At 37.9% G+C, this 25,706-nt stretch overlaps 1 protein-coding gene across 1 annotated transcript in view; it reads left to right on the top strand.

Annotated features, from left to right (window-relative positions):
* The window catches only part of SPON1 (spondin 1), a gene marked incomplete at both ends in the record, with an annotated part of 176,230 nt that overhangs the window by 58,509 nt on the left and 92,015 nt on the right, over positions 1–25,706 (top strand). The window contains 2 exons of the mRNA XM_084288308.1: positions 151–273; positions 4,974–5,122. Coding sequence (XP_084144434.1) covers positions 151–273; positions 4,974–5,122 — 272 coding nt within the window. The remainder of the gene's footprint in view (positions 1–150; positions 274–4,973; positions 5,123–25,706) is intronic.

The following is a 25,706-nucleotide window of genomic DNA, read 5'->3' as shown; positions in this document are numbered from 1 at the left end:
AGTATGTATTAAACAACATTAAAAACAACAAATGAAAGTAGGTTTAGCTCAAATTTGTTTATTGGAGTATTTATTGTGGCAACTTTGCTGTCATCTGTTGATAATGAGTTGTAACGCTTCTCAATAGGTAATTTTATTTTCCTTTTTCAGACTCAGCCTCAGAAGGTGTGACTGACAAACCAATTTTAGATTGTTGTGCCTGTGGAACTGCCAAATACAGGCTAACATTTTATGGAAATTGGTCAGAAAAAACACATCCCAAAGATTTTCCACGTGAGTATGTCTTTTACTAATGTTGTCCTACATACACAGGGATAGTGTAGAGAGTTGGAGCTTGTAACAGAGTTATTTATTTACATATCAGTAGTGTAAATTACGACGTTTATGCAGTGCTGCCAACACTCAGTATTGAAAATCCATGGATCCTTCTGAAAGTGCTATACATTACAAATAAATTCTAGAGATTTGCTTCATGTTTTGAACTGAGATGTATTTTAGATTGGGTTTTTAAAATTTGTTTGTAATAAGAAAGGGTTTTTTAGCTTTCCTTTTCTATCAGGGTCTATCAGGGTTTTTAAAATTCTGACCTACAAAATCAGTATTCTTGTTTTTTTTTGTTGCAATAATCCAAGTGATTGTAAAAAGATTAAGTTATAAAAAAATGTATTATGCATTTATTCTTTCATTACTAGCTTCACAGTCTGTGGCAATAAAGGCAAGGAAATTATTTGAGAACATGAGTCAAATTTATTGGTCTTTAAACTTTGTTACGTTGTCTGTGGCTGATGCTTATTATGTAGCCTTTATATGTCTTTTTTATTTATTTATTGCCGTCAGTGTCAGAATATAATCATGGAGCTTAAATATGGTTTGTGTATCTGCTTGTGGTTCTAACAGTCTAAGCAATTGATTTTTTAGTACATTTTAAGTCAAACGTACCATTGTTCAAATATTATTGTCAGTGTAATGCATGGGAGATAAAATAAGCCAAAGTGAGCAATTGTGGGAATGCTCTTTTAGGCTACTGGATGATCTATGTGTCTGCTGAATGTCACACTTCGTATGTGTTATTAGTATGGATTCAGTTGGTGGTTAGAAATTGGGTATAAGAAAATGATTGAAAACTCTGAAATTACTGACACTTAATGATGTAATAGGCAGGGAAAAATGCCTTTTCTTTTAAATCCAAGTCAGTCAACACATCGAGGGTATGGGTGAAGTAAGCAAGTTAGGATAATTTGCCACAATAGTGGACTGTTCTCTCTTCCCAGTTACACAGTGGTGATTTTAATTAATGTGTTTTTACCTCAAAAACTAGAGAAGACTGAGTGAAGAAAAAAACCCACAATGTTAGCAGGATCAATCCCGGTAATAAAAGATGATAACATTTTACGCTGAAATTCCTGAAAGTTGAGAAAAAGATCTTTCATCCAGATGTAGTCATATTAAAAATGAAAACTAATGAGTAACGTTATTCTTTATAATTTTGAACTTGTGCAGTAGTTACATTAAAATAAAGTGCTATTTATGATAGGCTGTAGTAAATCACTCGTTATTTGGCAAACCACCATGTTAACAAAACAAAGCAAAAAACTGCTTTAGTCTTATGCCATCAGTATGGCTGAAATAAAAAACAGATCATAAAACTTTTATTTCACTTATTTTCTTAAATAATCTTCTGACTTGCTTTAAATATCCCCAGTAATAAGTAATCTGTTCTTTAGCTTTTCTCCAAAGAACTGCTTTTTCCAAATAAAGAATTTTCTTTTGCTGTCAAACAAAAATATTTCTGGAAAGTACTGGGCAAAACTGTTAATCCCAGGAAACACTTCGGGGATTTTCACAGATTCCATTTTTTATACCAGTGCAATTAAAGTACCTTTTTTTTTAAATTTTTTTCCTTTATTTTTTTTTCCATTGAATTTAAAAACCTATTATGTGTTTAGGAGTCTCTAAAACATTGCTCAGAAAGAAAACAGTGCAACACAATCTTGTTCTGAGTGCACTAGCCATAAAGTGAATGGAGAGAGGTGTACCGTGGCTGTTGAAAGGGTTCAAAAACTAATTTGTATTTTATAATAAAACATTTTCCCTTTCATGAATCTCAAAGAGACTGAAAATTTTTAATTAAACAAATGAGCACACTAAGGCTTAAGAAAACCAAGCATGCTTTTTGGTTAATTTTTGCACGTTGTTTTAGCTCCTGATAATAGGACTAGTGGAAGCAGAATATTTCATTTGTTACTAAATCTGGCTCAAGGGGAGTTATTACATTTCCTATCACATCCTTTTGATCAGACAAAAAATGTCTACATATGCCCTGTGGCTTAAAAGTACTTATTCTTTCTGGGTATCATCCATATACGTGTGCTCTCCATTATGATTTCATACGGCACATCTGCAAGATATGTCAGAGGATACATTCTCATGTGTGATGACACCTTGATCAATATGCAAAATATGCATATGAATGTGTAAATTGAGGAGCTACTCACGCACAAAAAAAAGGTGAAATAACACCATTGGAAAGATGTCTGTACTCTGTTTGCCGCCTTAGCAATTGGTTAATGAAAGGGGACTGGTGATACAAAATAGCTCAGGCCCTATCTGAATCAGATTATTTCATGTTCAGAAGTTTAGAGGAAAAAGTTTAAGAAACTGTATTGAGTTCTCTTCATTCTTACAGAAACACAAGGTTCGAGGTGAAGAGTGAAACATTTGCAAATTTGTGGTATACTTTGAATAGCTTCTTTGGTCGAGAAGGGAGGCCAGCTGCCTTGGGGGTAAATCCAACAGCTTTAAGAAGAGGGGTTGGGTGGAAGAGGCAGGGCTTCGAAGGCATCAGGCGTTCTTGCCCAGTTTAGGGCAGGAAAGGAGAGAAGCTTTGGAGCAGGTGGAACAATTCATGTTACTGAACATTTCAGGGCTCTCTGGTTCCTCTCTGTCGTGATACGTTCTTCTTTTGTAGGGAGCAGGTGGAACCATCTCTTTCAATAAATTTTCGTGTCACTGTGTTTCAGGGAAAGTTGCTGTCTGTGACTAGTGAGATAGTTAGACCTGTGTGCTGAGAAAAAAGTGTGGGCATACCTGGGGGTCCCATCACTGAAGCTGAACGACGCCCTCTGTGGTTTGAAAAGGTGCCAGTGTATATCAGAGGAGCAGGAATCAGATCTTTGATCAGGAAACCATCTTCTGACAGTGTAGCCTCCTACTGGGGGGAGGTAGTGGTGGCGTTTAGTCTCTGTTTTTCTCCATTTGGGATGCACTTTCTGATTAGCTTTCACGGACTCTGAAAACATCAAGCCTGCTGTAATTCAGTGCTCAGTAAATTTATTTTGGTCCAAGCAAACCTGTGGAGGCTCTGTTTGCTGTGCTGTCGAGCCACCTCCCCTCATCTATCTATTCTGCCTGCCACACTTTTCTAGCTTTTTCCATACCACTGTTGTCCATTTTTTATTTCTAATCTACTTTCTATTTTCCTGTGATTATGTTACTGCATCTGACTTTATCTATTCAATTCTCAAAACTGTCTTTTTCAATTTCATTGTCCCACCTTTCACATTTTAAATTTGCATTCCTTTTGTTTACTTCATTATTCATTTTTCATTCATTTATTCTAGTTTTCAACTGGTTTTACCGCTCCTCTCTTCCTTTTGCATTGCAAAGAAAAATGTTAAATATTGTCTCACTCCATCATTCTGTCTCCCTCATCTCCTACAGTCTACTGTTACCATACTGTCTGCTTGTGTGAGTAGTTCATTTTCTCATCCTTTTCCTTTAAGCTGGTATCTTTGCAGAGTGCTATTTGACACTTAAGTGAATTCATTTTTATTTTGAATACTGTGGGACTTCTGTGACTCCTTATTTCTGCTCATTTCTCTTTTCCATTTCATCAGACTTCTCTAACATTTTCTCTTTAAACTTCTACATTTTTTCTTTTCCTGTTCAACAAGAGAAGAAACCAGAAGAAGAATCCCTTTGTCTAGCTCTACAATGCTTACACTATGAGAAATCAGAGCACGTAAACTAAGCACCTATAGAAGCACCAAAACTTGCATCTTCACTCCCTCCTAAATTAAAGGGAACCACTATTAATTGTTGAGAGGGGAAGAAAAAAAAGTGACACAGCATATGTGTACTTTAAGGGTGAGCAAGCAGAGAAAACAGCCATGTGAGTGTCCATAAGAGAATTCTTTTACCACTATTTCAAGTTTCTTGGAAGGACAGCTAGGCACAAAATTTGCTGATGGGAAGCAAACTTACCATCTCCTTTCCATCAGCTGCTCGAGGGAGGTTTTTGCCTTTAAGCACTTTATTATCTCCACCTGATAATGTTTGGGCACAAAGCTGAAAAGGCTGTAACAGTTAATGACATTGTAGTCATGCCTATATCTACCCTTTGCCGGTAATCTCCTGTCACCACCCAAACATAAATCAAGTGGACTATTGCAAGAAACCAGTATCTGTCAGTATGGAAGCGACTTGTTAAATCTTTGAGTAGTCAAAGATTTAACTGAAGTCTTCCCTTGGAAGATTTATCCTCATAAATATTTTATATGGAAACCTAAAATTAAAGGATTTTTAAACTTCCCGAAGAAGCTCAGGTGAAGAAAAATTATACTAAGTCTGTATGAAACTATCTGTTTGGGGGAGATACTTGATCAGCTGGAATACAATCTTTCTCTCAATTTCTGTTATACCCAATCATTTCTGACACATTATGCTTTATTTCTGTAGTTCATTGGTTTGCCCTTAGTACTCTAAAGGTATGATGGTTTAATGTAGTGGGAGCTGGCAGCATGCAGCACATGTAGAAGTTTCATGCTGATGAAGATGGGGCACTTTGAACCCTTCATTTTGATGAAAGATTAGGAATTATGCTTTGAGCCTCTGATGATGGTTTTGATGTTATAAGTCAATATGTTGTCAACATACTGATAATTTTCTCTTTCTTATTGTATTTTTCCTGAAAGGGCGCACCAACCATTGGTCTGCAATCATTGGTAGTTCTCACTCAAAGAACTATATCCTTTGGGAGTACGGAGGATATGCAAGTGAAGGTGTCAAACAAGTCGCAGAGCTGGGGTCCCCAGTCAAGATGGAAGAAGAAATTCGACAACAGGTAAGGTGCAATTTAATATATGCTTTAAAAAAATGCATCCTACCTTGTACGGTGGATAATTTGTCATTGCCATGTCCACGAATGTAATTTTGCTGGCTATCTTTCAGTCAAGAATATTAGGAAAGCTGCCTGTTTTTCTAGACATTTTTTTGTGTCTGTGAAGGACAAGATACAGTGTTGTGAGCTCAGATCTTTGTGTCATTCAAGACATATATCAGAGGTATAAAAGTAAAATTCATCTTTTCTAGCTTAATCGTGAAGATGAGAGTTTATTAAGGGAACACCTTGAAGATGGTGAGCAGTATGCCATGTTCATCTTTGAAGTGTTGATCTTGTTTACAGGAGGTGGTAGCATTAATAGCACTCTTTTTTCTGGGACACACCATTTGCAGTTAGGTACAGATTCATCCAAGTTAGGAATGCTCTTCCAGGAGAGTGAGGTGATATTTATTGCTGAATAGGAAGACTTTACACAACTGCACTAATAAAACTTGATGAATCAGGTTTATGGCTAAGGGCAAAAGAGCCTTTACAGTATATCATCCTGCAGGGGATTGATTTAGCTTAACAGAAATCAATCTTTCAAGTAGTTTATAGATTGTTTTCATTTTGTTACATAGAGTAATAAGCAAACAATAAAATATACTGGAACATGGTCATGATTGTTATTAGAATGTGTACCACCATGAAATTCAAGGACTGACTGGAAACTGAGGTAAGAGAGAGAAAATGTAGGTATCAGTACATATAATGAAGCTGTATGTACAATTTTATGTAGCTGCATGTGGAGGTTAAATCCGTGTATAATGTATATAGTTATGGTTGCACTACATGAGAAAGAGGCTTCCTGATTCCCTTGGCACAGTCTAATCCAAGCAGTGATTGGGTGTAATAGCTGGGTAGTACCTAGAACCAGTTTATCAACGTATGCTGTAATGGCAATTAAATGGGTCTATTAGTTAAACAGGGCTGCTGAGATGGTTAGGTCACTAGAACATCTTCCTATGAAGAGAGGCTGAGAGAGCTGGGCTGGTTTAGCCTGGAGATGAGAAGACTGAGAGGGGGTTTTATCAATGTGTGTAAATATCTGAAGGGAGGGTGGCAAGAGGATGAGGCCAGATTCCTCTCAGCAGTGCCCAGCAACAGGACAAGAGGCAACAGGCACAACTGAAATACAGGAAGTTCCAGCTGAATATGAGAAAACAATTCTTTACTGTGGGGGTGACAGAGTGCTGGAACAGGCTGCACAGAGAGGCTGTGGAGTCTCCTCCTGTGGAAATAATTCAAAACCCACCTGGATGCCATCCTGTGCAACTATTCTAGGTGAGCCTGCATGGCCAGGGGGTTGGACTGGATGTTCTCCAGAGGTCATCCCTTCCAACCTCAGCCATTCTGTGATTGTGTGAAATCTGATAAAATTTGATTAAAAACCTTCTGTTTCTTTTCAGTGTGTTTAAGTTGGGATAATATTTTTGAGAAAAACTGAGATAAAGAAAAAAAAGTTTGTTTTGTTTTTTAAATGAAGCTATTTTCTTTTAATGGAGCTTTGTTAAGAAGTGCTCTAACAATTATGTATCGTTAACTAAGGATTCTCAAGCGTGAACGCTTCTGTTCCCCATCTGACAGACTGCTGAATCATCAGCAGCTTTTCTTCTTGACTGAGCACCTTCGAATGCTCTGGTTTGTTGTTACTGTACAATATTTTTGCATGGGTGGTCCTGGGTACTGCAAACTTGCTTTGCAGTTTGTTTATCTGGGAGAACTTAAAGGAATTAATCAACCTTTTTGGTAAACTTTCCCTGGCAGCCTGGAAGGAAAGCACAGAGGACACTAGTTTTCCTAAAACAATCTGTCAAGTGGTTGATGTGTACAATAGGATAATTCATGCGTCAACTTTAGGGGTTATACATGAACAAACAAAGGATGGAAAAGGAATGATGTGTGCAGAAGAATGTTCACTGACCTCATGTATCTCTGAAATGTATTCACTCTTTTACTTCAGGACACTTTGGTTTTCGGAAAGTCTGATTTGTCCAAGATCTGTTATTTAAAAAACTGCCTGTTCAATGAAAGCAAATACAGAATTTGAAAGGGGGAATACTGCTTCAATATTGTGATTGCTTTGTTAAAGAAAAAAGGCTAAAATATGCAAATATCAAAAAGAATAAAATGTGAAGCTAAATATTACGTAAGTAAATGTAACAAGATGGAAATAGAGCCAGTCTTATTCTCCCTTGGTTCCAATGTCTTGCACCTAAAGAAGAAAAACTCGCTTGTTTTTGTCGAATTGTTTTCGGATAAATACTAAGTCATTCTACCATTAAATATTTTAAAAACGCGGATAAAAAGTATTCTATACCTTGCTGGATAAAAAGTACCCTTGCTGCTATCTCCACTGGCATTCCTTACAGATTTGGTTTAATGCTCTCTGAAATGTCAGGAAAGGGGGTGACTTTTTCCATTGTCTTCAGTGGCCTTAGATTAGAGCTGACTGTGCTTCCAGACCTTTGAGAAGAGCAAGTTCTTCCTTCCAGTCAAATGGCTGTAAAGTTTTTGATACATTTTAATTTATGTAAAGACAGTTTCTTAATTGAAGATGAAACCTGAAATATCCCAAGCTGTCTACAAGTGAAAAGATGTAATTGTTATGATTCTATCCATACATTTACTTATTCAAAATAGTTCTGATAAGATTTTTTTTAATCTGTCCTAAATACATACATACTTTAATGTATATATATAAATATATATATACACCTTAGTGTATATATACTGAAGAATGGTAGTAAAAATGAGGCTGATTTAATTTCGATTGATCCTGGCTGTTTTTTCTTTTTCTTTTTTTTTTTTTAAAACTCTAATTTCAGTATTTTGGCTGAATAACTACCATTTCATTACCTGTTTCTTAAAACAGCTCTGCATTTTTCCATAGAAAAGTGGGGTCATTAGATTCTTCCAACTGAAGCTAGTAAATCACCTGAATTACAAAGAAGAATCTGCTGTATATTGATCATTTTGTTATAGCACTTGGAAAAATGTTATCATGTTCACTTGAAAGAGGCTCAAAATTTTGTTTATTATTGTTAATAATAATCTGTTACTACAGAAGTTAAAATCAGCTAACCAACCAGGGAGGTTCAGCTGAGTTGCACTTGTGCTTGACAGAACAGCTGAAAATTGAACACTTAATCAAGCTTTGGAGAGCAGGATACCCCTAACAAGGGCTAAGAATAAGGCTGCTTTGCACTTGAAAGTTGTGATTGCTGCAGAAATAGTTCAAGCTGTGCTTGTTTAAAGCAGCTAAACATTAGTGAAAGTATGCCTTCATTGCAGGTGGAGATTAAACCATACACAGGTTATTTTGTCTTGTGCCAATACTGCTATTTCTGCTCCTATTGTTATTGATGGAAACTAGAGGAAGCTGGCTGGGATGTCTGTCTTGGCCTACCCAAACCGCTGGTGAATGGCATCACTGTCCTCCCAGGGTCCCCTCCACCTCAGTCCTTGGGGCACGGATTTGGCTTCCCAGCAGCTTTTCAGAGGCACCAGTCTCCCTCTCTCTGTTGAAAAGATAGCCACATTTAGGAACTATTAATATGTCCAAAAAGTCTAATGTGAAAAGTACAGCCACTGTTTTAAGTAGTCCAAAGCCCCTTTAGGTTTCTGTCCAGAGTCTGTAGAAACTTTCAGTGGATTCTGGACTTGGTCTAATAGTGAAGTAGTAAAACCCTGTCCCAGCATGCTTTCTACTTTAGTTAGAGCCTCGTTGCACGTTTTTAAGGCTGTATTTGATCTAATTCTGGATAGATCAAGCCACTTGATTGTAAATTTTAATCTAGACTTTTGTTTGCTCTGTTAGATTCCTCTATTGCTCTGTGCATACACCACCACCATAAATTACAGTACTTCCTAGGCCTTCTGAAAATGTTAAGTGGTAGATTTTCCATCCTTTCCCTTTGGACAATATATACTGTCTAATAATTTGAAACCCCTGGCATTTTGGTAATTAGAAGTTTTGAAATGCCCTACTGTGCTAAATTTCTTGAGGAATTTCTACCAAAAAGAAATTGTTGTCTGTTTATGTCATAAAGGGAAGTTTATCTACCAGTAAACATCTCATACTATCAGGTTCAGATGAGCTCTTCCAGGACAACCTCCATTTTCTCTAATAAACTACTGTTGGAAACTCCACTTAGGATGATTCCCAGTTTGTGTTGCTTTCTCTAAAACAAGCAAGCAAACAAAGCTGTTCATCACAATTGCATTCTTTTTTAGTACTTGTTGATGATAACAATTTGCTTCTCTAATAAGAAACAAAGCTCATGTTGAATGCTGTGCTGTCTTCGTATTCATGACCATATGAATAATTGTTGTGAGCACAATGCCAACAGAGGTCAAAATACAAACACAGCATGCATTTTTGAAGATATCTTTAAAAAATGCTTTTTTTTTTTTTCTTACAACCATTGAAATTTAAAAAAAAGTCAAATAATATTGAATTTTCTATCTGAGTAGTGATTTATAAGGCAGATACTTAAAAGTCACTGCTCTTTAAAAGGAAAGAGAAAATCAGCTTTGTTTCTGATGTAACAGTAAATATGTTTCTATAAGTCTGTATTCTGAAGAAAGTGTAGAAAATCCCAAATTTAACTTTTTTTTTTTTTTTTTTTTCATTGAGTTTTATTGCTGTAGGCTTAAATAAACAACACAGGCACTGTGTGTTCTCATCAGTAAGCTAGTCTCTAATTGGAATTATATTGCAAAAGCTTTTGTTGTGCAACTGTTAAGCAATCTTGTTTTAGCCTAAAAAATAACTAAACATGTGGAATGTTCACTTTGAGATACAAAATAAGAAAAGAAGGATTCAGTGAGGGTAGTTAAATAAGTAAATAAAAATACATAATTTTTTAGTAAAAGCTTCACTTCCATTTCAGTCATACAAGTTATTGTGGTGTTGGTTTAAACAGTCTCTGTAAATACTGGAAAGTGCTTATCATTTCTCTCAGAGGAGCTAGTTCTGAATAGTACAAAGCAGCTTGGTTCAGTCTGAACCATTAATGACAGTTGTTTGTTTTTTTTTTTAAAAAAGGTTTGACTAATAAATATTAAGTGGTATATTATTTCTTGGGCCAAAACATGAAAGATTCAGCACACTTCTAATAGTTCATGCAGTCAGCCAATAAAAATGAAGAGAAAAATGTGTGTTTATTGAGTACTCTGAAAATATCATTGTGCTGTGGATAAGCTCTTACTCATTAGAGCACAGTCCTTATGGCACAGTCAAACCATGTGTGGGTCTTCTGTTCGGAGGATTGTGAGAACTGGCAGACATTGAACACATTTTGTGCAAACTGTCCTTCTATGATTGTGGTAATCTCCCTGATTTCGAACACCAAGCAAAATACAATTTTGAGATTTTGCTCAGCTTTGGCTCAAAACTTGAACAAATCAGCGGCTTGGTTAAAAGCTCCTTTTTATATTATTTGTCAAGTTGCTTTTTGCGAGGGTTAGTAATACAACCAGGAAAATGCTGCAAAATTACTGGAAATTTGCTCTGTCAGTAGAGTTGCAAGTCCCCATGGATCACTGTGGTTGCCATTGCTGAGTTGGATTTGCGTTGCATCTTTAATCCACGTGTATTTGTATTAGGGATGTGCAGGCCTAGGCCAGCTGTCCCAGAGAAATTAAAATGCGTTCTGCTGCTGCAGATCAGCCTGTGGAAATCTGACAGAATTTGTGCACTCTGGTGATCTAGGAACTTTTGTGCCAGCCTGCAGTTGTGTTACGTGTGGGACAGGCATTTCCTTTGCAAAAAACACCAGCCTTTGTGACTGAACGTGACCAGTGTGGCCATGCCACAGAGAAGAGGACAGGCGCATGCCATTGCTCTCCCAAGAGTTCTGTCTCAGTGTGTTGCGGTGCACCTCACATTGTAGAAAATCTCTTCATCTACTTAAAACTCGAAAATTTCTTCTCAGAAGGAGAAGGCAGTCAGGCATTGGAACAGATTGCCTAAGGGAGGTGGTGGAGTCACCATCCCTGGGGGTATTTAAGGAAAGGTTGGCTGTGGTACTTAGGGACATGGTTTAGTGGGTGACATTGGTAGCAGGGTTATGGTTGGACCAGATGATCTTGAAGGTCTTTTCCAACCTTAACGATTCTATGAAAGACACTTCTCCCTCCCTGCGCTGAGCACTTTGCCTGTGCTCTACCTGCAAACCTATCACCAGCAGGCTCAGAAATGGCGAACACGGTTTACTACCACAGTTAAAGTATAGCCCTCAGGCCAACAATTCCATTCAGAAGAGAAGTGATTTTAAGGAATGTTGTGCTGCCAGTGCCAGGGACCCTTGTTGTGGCCTGGTGGCTGTTGCCCACCTGCCGCGGCCATGAGGCAGGAGGCCGCAGCCAAGCCCTGCGCTCTCCTCACGGGCCTCAGCGCTTACCAACAGCTCCTGTTGGCCTTCATCTCTTGTCGGCTTGGTTCTGTTGCTAACAGGCAAGTATAGACGACGTGGAAAAATATATTTATCGTTATTTTATGTTTTCTGTGCTTTTAACAGCATTTACTACTTGATAAAAAGGTAGCTTGATTTTTCAAACTCAAGGCTTTGAGCTCTCACCTTGCTTTATGGATTCTGGAGGCTTCACACCTCTGAGTTGTTTGGGTCTTTGAAGTTTTGCTCTCTGAATAATTAGCCAGTTATTGATATGAAACAATTTGCATAATCAAACAAGGAATTAAGGTTTTAACAGTTTGTTCAACACTTAGTTTCTTTTCATTTGCTGTAAGTTGACTTGATGCTTGTTTTCTTCCAATTATCACATTTCTAATATAAAATAGGAAGAAATGCATTTCAATAAAGTCCAATAATCAGGTTCTTTTTGAATTAAAAAGTCAAACAAGGTAAGCATTTTGTTTGCTCTCTTGAACAGTATCTCCTGAAGAAAAATAAATAAATAATGAAGCCTCAGCAAATTCTTATGGTGTATCTTGCTGAAGTGGGACCAACACATATTCCGTCCATTTTTAATGTCTATAAAAATTGAAAGGAAATGTCTTCCGTTCAAGACAGTATGATTGGATTGCTAGATGTTACTTGCTGAATTCAAAGTCTTTTAAAATATCTTGACTTTTCATTTCTTGCAGTTAGGTTTTATCATACTGTTTTGCTGTCATAAAACTCTTACTATTCTGAAGCAGACTCATCCAGTGGAAAGATGTGGTGAAATTACTTTAAAATTATTTCCTTTCAGTCTGCTACTGTAGTATTTTTAAAACGTGAACATGCTGCATACATTGCCTCTTGTCCTGCTAATATAGAGGGACAAACTCCATCTGATAGCAGAATTTCAGTACTCCTACCATGAGACTTTGGTCAGAGAAATAAGTCTGAGCTCGAGTTTCTGCTTGCAGCTACTCTGTTTTCGAATGGCAGCTCTAAATCCTACTAAGACTCACCAAATGCATTTGATGAAGGCACTAGGGAACTGGTTTGGAGCAACACAAGCAGAATGTTAAGTAATACAAACTACAGAAGAACAAACACGAATAACATTGAATTGTGTGGCAGGTATACAGAGCTGGCGTGTAGGCTCCTTTTTCCCTGGGAGACATTGGCTAAACTCCTGTTGACCTGTTTTTTTAAGGGTCAGAGTACCACTAAAAATTAAATTAAAGAAGAGTTTACTTCTCTCTGAATACTCTCATCCGCAGAGGCTTAACCTGTGATTAAAGTGCAATGGCTGCATAGCCAGTGGCCTTCAGCTACCTACTAATGGGGTGCTGCAACTGCACCTGCAAATGCCTGAACTCTCATTAACAGCATTTGTCAGGAGCCACAGGATCTTCCCCTCTTTCCTCTCTTTCTGGATTGTAAATATTGTTCAAAGGAACAGCATGACATAACAGCTGAAGCTGAAGAGTCCTACTAACTCATTTGACTTGCAAATGTTTAATCAGAGAAATTAACTTAAAAACTAAGAAAAAAAAACATAATTTCATCATTCTGGTATTAGCTTTTCAGCATCTTTATTGTTTAAGAACCTCAATTAAGAACCATGTTACCCTGATTACATTAAACGCTTATTTTCACCTGAATTCCAGCAGAACACTCAGAAAAATACTGTATGCAAATATACATATTTCAAAAAACAAATATAGATGGAAAAATATGAATATTACATTGCTTATCTCATTTTCTAAGACAGCTCCTCTCAGTTAAATTTTTAAATCAATACTGATTTCAGAATCTATTTATTGCTTTTACTGTTTAATGAATAATTATAATCATGTATTAGGTCTTATATAAATATTAATATATAACAAACCAACTGGCCCAAGCTACTGAAGACGGAGGTTATTCATTGGTCTATATCCCAACTTTTAATTTTGTTTTCTTAGATTGCTTTTCCAGATTTGGAGGAACTGTGATGTGTTGTGGTTTACTGAAGTTTTTACTTCACTAAAAACAGAAACAGAACTACTCAATTGGGTTGGGAAGTTAATGCTGTTGACTAGTCATTAGTTTGAAAAAGAATGATAAGCTTGCAGACTGTACACTTCTCTGAAATTTGCCAGTCAAGCACTGGAATAAAATAATGAATGGATGAATTTAGAAACTGTCATACATGCTGGGAATTGAAATAGATGCAAGAGTGAACTCTGGGCTTAGATGAAAATGGCAGTTATTGTCATGAATTTCTGATTACAAACTGCCTGGAATTCTTTTATAAGCATGTTATTGGATTCTCTGCTAGTCAGTATTCTCTTTTAAACATGGCTCCAATCATTCATATTACTCTTGTTTCAGTCAGTCACTGATGTCTTCAAATAAATACCATTATTTTATCATGGGCAATACTTTGTTATTCCAAGAACATTCTGTGCAAAAAAAGGTATACAGAAATGGCTGGAAAGGAGAAGGTTGACAGCAGAGTGGAGTATTTATTACCTTCATTGATATTTACCAATATGCAATGAGAAGATTGTAGCAGATGATATATCAGGCTCAAAAGTAGGCATATTGATATCTAAAAATGCTCTGTTGGAAATTTGTTTTCACATAATACTTTGGAAATTTATGTGAGCTAGCAATCTGAATCACATGTATGTGGATGCTTTCCCAGGATAAACAGTGAGTACCTCTATGCTTATTTCCTTCTTAATGACTTAAAAGAGGCCAGCACTATACATGGGGACACAGCACTATACATTTAGATGTTGATAATGCAGTCATTTACCCCCTCTCCCTCCCCCATCCAGCCTCCCCTCCCTTTCCAGCCCCCCGCACCACCACCCCCCACCCCCCACAACTAACTTCTTTAATACTTTCAATAGCTTTAATACATTTAATACTCTTACTTAAGAGTAAATATCTAGGAAGACAACTGAGCTCTTTAAAATAGCTTCTGTTTTTAAATCCCATTGAAATATGGAAAGATGGAGAAAGGAGGGCCCATCACAGATCCTGAAATGGCTGCAGGGCTCATCACAGGCGTGAAATGGCTGCAGGGCCCGTCACAGATCCTGAAATGGCCGCAGGGCCTTTCAGGAATTTTGAAATGGCCACAGGGCTTGAAATAGCCGCATGGTCACAGGGGTTGCACCTCCCATTACAGGGCTTGGAATGGCTGCAGGGTCTGTCAGAGGGGCTTGAAATGGCCACAGGGCCTGTCATGGGACTTCTAGTGGCCACAGGGCTCACCAGAGGGCCTGGAATGGTGGCAGGGCCCATCACAGGGCCTAGAATGGCCACATGCCCTGTCACAGGGGTTGGAACGGTCTCAAGGCCTGTGACAGGTGTTGGAGCTGCCATAGGATCTGTCAAAGGGCTTGGAATAGGTGCAGGGTCTGTCACAGGGCTTGGAATGGCCACAGAGCCTGTCTCGGGTTGGAATGGCTGCAGGGTCTGTCACTGGGTTTGTAGGGGTGTTGGTTGCAGCGCAGCTAAGTTGTCGACTGATGAACAGCCACGAAAATTATCATTCTGTTTCCTTAAAACACTTGCATCCATCCACGCAGCCTTTATGTTGAGGACATTCAGAAGTTCTTAAAAAATAATTTGCAACCAAGATCTATTACTATCGCTTCCTTTCTCCTTGGCTTTGAAAAGCTACAGTACTGTAAATAAATGAAAACTCTTATTTAAACTATATGACAGGAATTTGTAGTGTAATACTTTTCTAACAGCTTGTGTTGATGGCAAATTGAAAATGCCTGATTTCTTTTTAAATATAGGAGTTTGAATCCCACACACAGACCTTATAAATGCAGTTTGGAAGCTTGTACTTTTCATTCTGCAAATAGAAATGCAATTTTTCTACATCCTCTACATCCCATATAAATTTTCTTTAATAATAATTCCCTAATAAATAAATTTTACAGATTTGCTACATCAGTGGTCAAATTAAAATGTTTCTTTTAAGTTATATGGGCAAGGAAATATGAAATACCCACAGTAGACAGTTACTCATAGGATATAAAAAGCTGCCAGCAAATTATCTGTCAACTGCCACTTTGGATATTTCCTGGTTTTCTTTCTTTTTTTACTTTTTTTTTTTTATAATATATATATTATATTAGAGATTGAGTAGAAGTAGTGCACATGTGCAGTTCTGCTGTGCTTTTATTCTCCCCCTCCTTTGCTCTTTCCTTTTCATGTGTCTGTAGATGATCAAAGGGATACTTAAGAAATATTAGATTAAAAGATTAATCTTTTTCAAATTTATATTGCTGAATTGTTAAATGCTAGTGTGCCATCTAAGCATTTTTCTAATGATCTTTAGTTGATTTAATTTTACATAACTTGCAACGTGGAAGACTCTGTTTCTCTGTATCAGTTTCTAAAATGCACTTGCCAATCTGTCGTCACTGTCTACCCTGCATTTCCACCTTGGTTTTAGATAGCCCTGTCACAAGCAGAGATCCAGTGCTCTTGCTGCCAGTAGCAATGATGTTGCACCAAATCTGTGTATGATATTCATGATGATTTTGACGAGAAAAAAAGCAATAGAATGAGTTCAGAAAAACCCAGACTTGAGTTTTTGTAAGTGACCTTGTTTACAGATTACTGCTCATATTCTGTATGTGTGCACATGAGAGTCTGTAGACAAATATCCTCTGTTCAGTCTCAATATGATACTAATTCAGCAATATTAAGAATGTGAAAAGCAGGTTACTCCTTGATTGTTCATGTAATATCAATGTTATTCACGTTTCTTAATTCAGAAGCCCACCTTTGTGAAAGTCAGCACATCCTTGCACATGTGGGACTTGGCTGCCCAGGGCATCTTTTGGTTATAAGGAACAGTTTGAGCTTAACAGACAATAGTTATGCTGCATTAACTCCCCAGGTGGTAACTGTTCTGGAGAGATGGCTTTTTTTGCATTTTGCCATAATTACAAGCTATGTTACAAGGGCATCCGTGTGAAAAGACAAGAATCCAGAGTCCTGAGAGTTACTGAGTGGGACATCTTTCCTTGAAGTTACTGCACACAGTATAGATCCAGTGATCGTTAGAACTAACTGCAAGACTCTTTAATGGGATTTGAGTGGGAACTCCACGTCTTCATAGCCCGAGTCCTGTCAGTTGTAGTCCCAGTGATTTCACTGGGAAAATGCTGTAAACTTTCTTCTTGGAGTTTGGAGCGCACGGAATTTTTGGGAGTGTCATCCCATGTTACCTTGCAAGACATGGGTCTAAGTCAAAACATTAAATTATTTAATAAATCCTACATGAAATTCAAATCCACGTTTCAGAGTACAGTTCCAGGGGAAACAAGTGCCTAATTTATATGGCTTAGCATGTTTGTGGTTAAGCACGGGCAATGTTTATCAGTATGTCTTATTTTACTTACCTCATTCCTTTGAGAAAAAATGTGGAATTGCCTTTATTTTAGCAATACCTTCAGAAGAAATGTTACCCAGTTTCAACACTTTTCCAACAATGTTAAGGAATGTAGGTGGAAAAATTCACTAAATGAGGAGAAAGCCTCCTGTGTTCCATAGATATGTGGTTGTTTAAAATGCTTTCCCTTTTAAAAGTTAATTACATGATTGCTGCATTGCTTAAGAGCTGAGAAGAACATATCTATAATGAACAGAATCCAAATAGATTTTTAATGCATCTTTTTTAGCTCTTCCTATGGCTAGGGGTGCTTATTGAGATCTTCATTTACAACAGATTACTGCTGCTACTTTTTTTTTTTTTTCTTTAAAATACATTCCCACTCATCATAATTGATGTATTAGTATATCCCCTAACCATATTTTCTTGTTCATCTTTACTCCATTAAGATTAAACAGAATAGCCATTAGGTCATAAAGAAATAAAATATTCACTTCACTACTTGCTGTGAAAAAGCTGCTATTATCTGTCAAATAAAAAGATTAACTTTGCCTTCAGGTGCATTTTTAATGGCCTTTCAAATATAGGCCTGAACCACTGTAACATACAGTGATAGATAAAGAACTTTCTTCATCGGGGGAAGTATATCTTAATTAGGTGTCAGCCCCAGAATTTTTTTCTCAGCTTATGCTCTTAGCTGTGTGATTCTCCTGCATGGTTATTGGAATTTATGATAGAGTTGTAATGCAGGTTAAAATGAGGGATACAATTTGTACTTTATTACTTGCTATAGACTTTTAAATAGGTTTTAATTAAAATGTCAAAGAGCACATTCTCTATATATTGCTTGCTCAAATAACAGGAGAATATGAGTTTATAAAGATCTGAAATAATCCAGTTTTCAGTGTGTGAGCATAAATTACATTTCTAGTGAGATGTTCAATCCTGAAACAAAAACTAAATTTTGTTCTTAGAAATTTAGGCTTGCAGAACCCCCTTATTCCCTATATTCCTTCATTATTTTTCTTCACTACTCTTTTCTTCTAAGGAAGGAAAACAGAATGTTTCAAATGGTGGAAGTCACTTTAAAAGGGTATCAAAGAACACAAAGGTCACTTCTATTCTCTTTTCTGGTTGTGTACTAACAGGCATAAAATACTGAAAATATAAGCAGCAGCATAACTGCAGAGCTGTTTGTGCCAACCGTGGTCATGTTTGCTATCCACCAGACTAGGTGAATTTTGCAGAACAAGTATGGTGTTAATGACTGTTTAATTTTATCAGGAGCAATTGTGTTCAGATTTTCTAAATTATTTTATTATTATTATTATTACTGCTGTCATGGAATCCAAAGTCAGTGTTCAGGGGCAATCAGAAAAATACCAACATTTCTCATAATAAGTATCAGTATTTCTCATTGTTACTGACAGGGAGATCTCTCCATCCCTACTTGGTTCTGGGCCATCTTCCTGGCTGTCCTGATTGCTGAAGTTGTATAAGATTCAGAATCATAATGATAAGCTTTGGGATATTCTTGTTTATGGTTATTTTATTGGCTTTCAAATGATGTTACTAACTTCTGTGACACTTAACATCTTCCAAGGGAAAAGCTCCTTTCCCCAGAAGTCTTGTGTGCTACAATGGTATTCTATGATTTTATTTACTCGGATTAGCAAAATGACATGGTATTTAATCCGTTTTCAAATTAGCTTTTAGTAAAGAATTCCCAGAAAGATTAAAGGAAATGGTTTCCGTTTTATAAATAGAAATTATTCTCAGCAGATGTTGCAATAAATTCTTATACCTTATTTAATACTAAGTATATGGTTGGTTTGTTCACGACTAAGGATTTCTTTTTTTGAAGTCAGAAACTTAGCCTTTTAGGTAATAACTGTTGGGCATTTGGGCATCTTCTTTCCGCAGTTCTGCGTGCCACGTCATTTGATTGGGAACACAGCCCCTGTAATGCTTTCAGGAAACATATTTCTTGTTTTTACCAGTTTTCTTTGGGTGAAAACATTCTTACTGACAGGTCCCTCACTTATTATGTAAAGCAGGTAATTAGCTGATTACTTGTGCTCCACTTAGCAACATGATTGGAAATATATCACACTCGGCAATGTTGTAGAATAATCTTCAGAAGAGGGCATTTTACTCAGAAAATGCTCATCCACTGTCACCTTCAGTACCCTGGAAGTCCTTCTTCTCACTCTCTGCCGGAGTTCTTGAGTGGGTCGCACTGTTGGTGACTGATAATTTTCTTTTTTTGGCATTGAACAATAGCATCCACCTGGCCTAAGCCTGCTGCAGGACCCCAGCCTCACCTCCCCTAGCCAAAGGTTCTGGTAGAGGATGAGCTGCATTAAGTGCCCGTGGTCACCTCACTGGAGACAACATCTGGAGTTAAATTAACAAGAAAAAATCGAGATAATTTGCTCCTTTGACACTTACCAGTAAATGTTTTCTGCCAGCCAGTACACAGCGCAACAGCCACGCCATTTCTTATGTATTTGTTGTGCAAAACAGAGGAAGTAAGTTCCTTACACATTCAGTCTTGCCTTTAATTTTCATCCCATCTTTCCTTTTAATCTTGCTGGGATTGCACTGAAAAGCATTTTAGTAAACCTTACATCAACCTTTTCTGAAATTGTTTTCCAGGCTTCTATAAAAGACTACCTGTGCTTCAACCTCTCTCCCAGATTGTATGCTATTATTTGGTTAATTCTTGACCTTTCAGACTTTATAGGCTATATGTTATTTTCCTTAAATAGCTGTTCAAATGTAGGGAAGGAATTTGGTTGCAAGCCTTTTATCCATCCATAATGTTTTATGTGAAAATTTTTTACCCTTTTTGTTAGGTAAAAGGTATAATAAGACAGCTTTCAAGTCCCTTGTCATCTTGTCAGTTTTTATTTCTGCCTTCATCGCTTTTCAACATCTGTTTCAGGAAGGGTAGGCTTTGGTTCAACTCCAGTATTTTTTTTGGCCGGTATATGTTGGGAAAAGGAAATTAGGCTGTACAGCCTAATTTTTGTTAAATTTACCAAGAAATTTTACAAAGTAAAAATATTTATTCCTAGCATGTTTTCAATGTCCTGAATTAATTACTCAATTTGCTAACCTTTTCCCTGTTGCTGATGACTTTAAAAAGAAACAAAAATAGCAATATTAAAAAAAAACAAACAAAACAAAACACCAACAACCAAACAACAAAAAAAAAGCCCCAGCAAGTAACAGTTAAACAAATTGCTTTTCATATCTGTATGTCATAGGTCTGTTATCTGTTTGATAAAGCAAGAAAAATATCTTGCTCTTTACAGCAAACATTAAAGCTTTGTGATCCCATAAAATTTTATTTTTCAGTAGCAGAAGAGATTGGGCCTTATCCACCCAGCGCACTGCTGCCTTTGTGCTTGAAGTACCCTGCGGTCAGGCTTCAGTCAGAAAGAAAAATCTGTGGAATAAGAGTGATTGAGAGGAGCAATCACCTTCTTATATGAGTGTTTCTAGCTTAGGATTTTGTTTTGCTTCCCTAACCTTCTGTTGCTGACATGTAATAATGCAAATTTTTCCGGGTGAATTTGTAGAATGTAAACAGTAGACGTGGTTGCTACCTTTTGTTTTCCTCTCGGACAAGTTTGCCACTTTTCCATATGACCTGCTGCAGACTCAAGTTGTTTTAAAGGGTTTAGAAGAAAGGGCTAAAACTACAGAAACATAAAAGGAAAGAATGATGGCCACTTTGGGATGAGGCAGAAGCCTTGCATCTGGCTGAGTCACCACCATGCTTGTCATTGCTCTAACCTTGGACCAGTCATTTACGTCCCGTGAATCTTAGATACCCTTTGGTAAAAGAGAGGTTGCTGGTATGCTCTTCTGTCATGATGCTGTTAAGAGAATGAGTTAGAATATATTTATTTAGGGCATGTTAGTGAAGTATTTAAGCTGTTCAGTAAAAATGCAGGGAAGGGACTGGCTTATAATTTTTTAATGTAATTTACTTAACTGATGAAATAATTCCTCTATGCCATCATTATGGCACAAATTATTTTCCCACGGTTATGTCCATTAATGTTTTCTTTTCATAGGAAATTCATCGAACGTTTTCAGATCACTTTAAAAATATTTAATAAAAGAAACTTCCTATTACTCAGTCAAGTTGGGTAGAGAGTTTTTATCAGTGTAGAGTGGTTAAGTGCCATGTGTGGCTTGTAAGTCAGCGAATAAACTGGGAATAAACTTTTGGACCTACTAAAGGACAAATATTCTAAAAATCGTACAGCTTTTCTTGTTTGCTATGCAGAAGTTCATCACCATCTCCATCAAGGAAGATGATTGTGGTACATCCCTCCAATAAGTGTTATCTCTAGACCAAATTGCAAAAGAAGACAGTGTTCCAGTGTGAAACTAAAACTGAGTCAAAGGCCATTACCCTGGCCAGAGCCTCTGAATGGTGCTTTTGACTCTACGTGACTTGCAGGGTTGCCTCAAGCTACTCTTTAATTGTGAGATGAAGTGAAAGAGCTATGTTCAGAGCTTAATTCGCACCACAACTTGATGCTTAAGTGTTAGTGAGAATGTTAGCTAGCAAGATTGAATGGGTGGTGTAGAAAACACGTTACGGTTTTTGTTTTGTTTTTATTGGATCACAGAAAAGTGGCTTGACAGCTGTCTAAGAGAGAAAACCAGGAGGTGGGATTCCTTGGCTCTGGTAGTGCTGTTATGTCCTGCAATACTGGGCACTTCAGTCTGTCTTGTGGCAGACAGTCAGCCTGCCAAGTGACTGTAACATTAAGCAGAACATGTATATATGGTGACAGCTAACGTTGTAGGTGCTTTTGTAAAGTGTTTTTGACTTTCAAGAAAGGAAATGTTCATATTGCTATTTTTAATACCAGTAGACCCATGCAGAGGAGATTGACAGTGAAGGAGATGAGGGGGGACTGGATCATCTGAATGTTTCCAAGGTAAAAGACAAAGCATCTGATCATCATTTGAGGGGAAACAGGAGATTCTGGAAGCATTCATTAGAATACTTTTTAAAGTTTTGCCCTTCAGAGGATGTGAATGAAAGAAATTTGACCAATTCTTTATATGTTATCTAGGATTTAGTAATATTATCATCATTTCTCTCAGTTTATGAGGCACAAGAAAATAAGATGGGTTCCAAGCAGTGGGATAATTCTATTTTCTTTAGTGTGCACAAGAAGAGAAAGGCTGCCATATGTTGATGAGATCATCACTTTAATAGCAGCCATTTATCTCGGAGTGCTCTCTGGAGGTAAACACAATGATCACTTCTGAAGTTAAAAGCGTAATTCAGCCTGGCTATTCCCTTAATCCTATTCTTACCAAGGTGGTTTGGTTCAACTGATCTATTTAAATGGTAAAGCATGCAACAGACTATTTCCTCAAGAATACTTCTATACCTGTTTTAGCTTGATTTAGGATTCAATAGCAAATGCAAAAAAAAAATCTTAAGCAAAATCTGGATCAGGCTGTCTGCAAATATACAGGAAAAAACTTATTCTTTATGTTGCACTTGAGGAGTGCAAAGCTGAGAAAAAGTTATTTGCAAGTGACGAAAAACCCAATAATAATGTCTCTTGAAGAATGATACAGATTACTGCAGTCAGTTTTGATTCTAGGAATACTGCTGCTTTATACATGGAGTGAGCAGGTTGCTAAGGCATAGACAGGCTGAGCCTCTACATGTAAAAGCAAAGCTTAATACCCATGGGACGTTCTAATAAGAAGCTGGTTATAAATGAATTAAAATGAATTTAGAGATAATGAAAGCGATTAGAAAATATCAATATCAGCAAACTCGAGAACATATTAGATAAAAACTTTACCCGATAGTCTGTTTGATCAAAGCACTGCTGTTAATTTTCCTGCAGCTGTTCTGGTTGCTGCTAGAAGGGAATCTCCTGCTTTTGCATCCATGCTTCAGGTTTGTACTTGTAAGGGTGGACACTTAATATTCCCACTGTTGTTTGCCTTTCCAAGGAGATTTTACTTTCTCCCTAGTGTAGCAGTAAGGAGCCCATCTTGTTTGTTTCAACCTCTACCAATAAAGCTATTGTTCTTTTTTTTTTTTTTTTTTTTTTTTTTTTTTTCCCTTTCGTGGGGACTCAGTTTACACAGAGCAAGATCTCTGAGTGAGAATCGTGGTACATTGCTGTGAGCTTTGTGCATGTGGATATTGGGGTGATGACTTGCAAGTACCAGAGAAGAGTACGCCAATTCTTTCAGCATTGAATGAGCATTTCCCTCCTCAGATATATTTGTTAAAAAATAACTGTCATAAGAGGTGTTTGCTTATAAAGGGAACACTCAGACAGTCATGCAGGGTTGTAACTGCTTTTCCAAAATTCAGAGAAAGCTCCTAATTTGTCCCTCAAAACATTCACCTGATAGCAGTTCTGGTCATCATGTACACATTTTCACAAATTGTGCCCGTAAATTTTGCAAACAAAACAAAGTATTTCTCAGAAAAAAATCAACAAATTAGACATCCATTTGTAGATTATTTCCATAAACATTTAGTCTCTAATATTTTTCTTAATGTATAGCTGTGGAAGTTCTCTGAAATAAAAATACTATAAAAAAAAATAATCTAGAAAATTGATTATGTACAATTGGCATTTCCTTTATGTTTTCACACTTACTTGGCTTGAGTTACTGAGTTTAGTAATGGTCAAGAAGCAAGTATAGACTTAAAAAAAAAACAAAAACAAAAAAAAACCAACACACAAAACAAAAAACAGTTAACATTGAGGAGAAATCTATTGACTTAATTAAATTCCTGTCATACACCCTAGAAAGAAATGTGAAATTAAAGCCAGTTATATTGGTTAGATATTTCAGATCTGACACAAATGAAGTCTTTAATTCCTTGATTCCTAATTGTTTTATTTGCATCACAGCATACCGTAGCTCTTTGATATGTTCTGTTCGTGCTTGCATTGTAATTACTTAGGACTTGAGCACAGGAGAGAGGAATTCAATCCTGTCTTATTAAATTGCTTAGTTTCTTTTAATGTCTGCAGGATTTATTTGATGACCCTTACCAGTGCTGTCATCTGAAGACCAACCGCACAATCTCTTAATCTTACAGCACATCTTGGAGGCTAGGACATGCTTATACGAGAAGAGTTGGGCACACATAAAGTCTTTAGTGGAACAGAAAATGACTCCATTGCTCTCTGTTTAAGGCTACCTCTGATAATTTGAATGTACAAAGTAAAACAGAGTAAAAGCCCAGGCTCCTTGGCTAGAGGCCTTAGTTCCTGGCCTGCATGGTTGTAACTCCATCTCTACCTTATTTGTCTATTCTCTTCTTCTCTGGAGGCAATTCTTTCTTTTTCCTTCCTTCCCTTCCTTTCCTTGCTTTTTTTCTTTTTCCTTTCTGTTTTTGCCGTTACATTGTACATTATATCATATAGCCTATCAAAGGAGCATCTGAAAATGAAGATTTGCTACCATGTGATAAATACATACAATCCTCCCTCGACCCTGGAGGGGGGAGAAAGAGTCTGGGAAATGGAGGGCTCCCCCCTGGTTGACAAGAGAGTGGTTCAGGAGCATCTGAGTGGGCTCTACGCACGCAAATCCATGGGTCCTGATGGGACACATCCACATGTGCTGATGGAGTTGGCCAAGGTGATAGCCAAACCGCGCTCTATCATCTTTGAAAGGTCCTGGAGAACAGGAGAGGTGCCTGAAGACTGCAGGATAGCCAATGTCACTCGGGTCTTCAAGAAGGGCAGGAAGGAGGATCCAGGAAACTACAGGCCAGTCAGTCTCACCTCTGTCCCTGGAAAGGTGTTGGAGCAGCTTGTTCTGGAGGCCATCTCCAAGCAATTGGGAGAGAAGAAGGTTATGAGGAGTGGTCAGCATGGATTCACCAAGGGGAAGTGGTGCTCAACCAACCTCGTTGCCTTCTGTGATGGCATCACCAGCTGGGTAGATGGGGGGAGAGCAGGGTATCTCCCATGAGGGCTGGGAACTGGCTGACTGGCCGAGCTCAGAGGGTGGTGATGGGTGGAGCAGAGTCTGGCTGGAGGCCTGTGACTGGTGGTGTTCCCCAGGGGTCAGTGCTGGGTCTGGTGTTGTTCAACATCTTCATCGACGACCTTGATGAGGGAATAGTGTCTGCCCTCAGCAAGTATGCCGATGACACAAAGCTGGGAGGAATGGCTGACACGGCAGGAGGCTGTGCTGCCATTCAGTGAGACCTGGACAGGCCGGAGAGCTGGGCAGGAAGAAACCAGAGGAGGTTTAACAAGAGCAAGTGTAGAGTCCTGCACCTGGGAAGGAACAACCTGAAGTATCAGTACAGGCTGGGGGCGACCTGCTGGAGAGGAGCTCTGAGGAGAAGGACCTGGGGGGCCTGGCGTGCATTAAAAGGAGCGTGGCCAACAGGTCAAGGGAGGTGATCCTCCCCCTCTACTCTGCCCTGGTAGGGCCTCACCTGGAGTCCTGTGTCCAGTTCTGGGCTCCCCGGTACAAGAAAGACAGGGATCTCCTGGAAAGAGTCCAGCAGAGGGCCACAAAGGTGATACAGGGCCTGGAGCATCTTCCCTGTGAGGAAAGGCTGAGAGACCTGGGGCTGTGCAGCCTGGAGAAGAGAAGACTGAGAGGGGATCTCATCAATGTGAATAAATAATACATGAGGTATGGGAGACAGAGGGGTTTGGCCAACCTCTTTTCAGTGGTTTGCGGGGACAGG

The sequence above is a fragment of the Netta rufina genome (genome assembly GCF_964035555.1).
Source record: "Netta rufina genome assembly, chromosome: 5".
Lineage (NCBI taxonomy): Eukaryota > Metazoa > Chordata > Aves > Anseriformes > Anatidae > Netta > Netta rufina.
The sequence above is the reverse complement of the archived record's forward strand: the minus strand, read 5'-3'. Positions and strand labels throughout refer to the sequence as shown.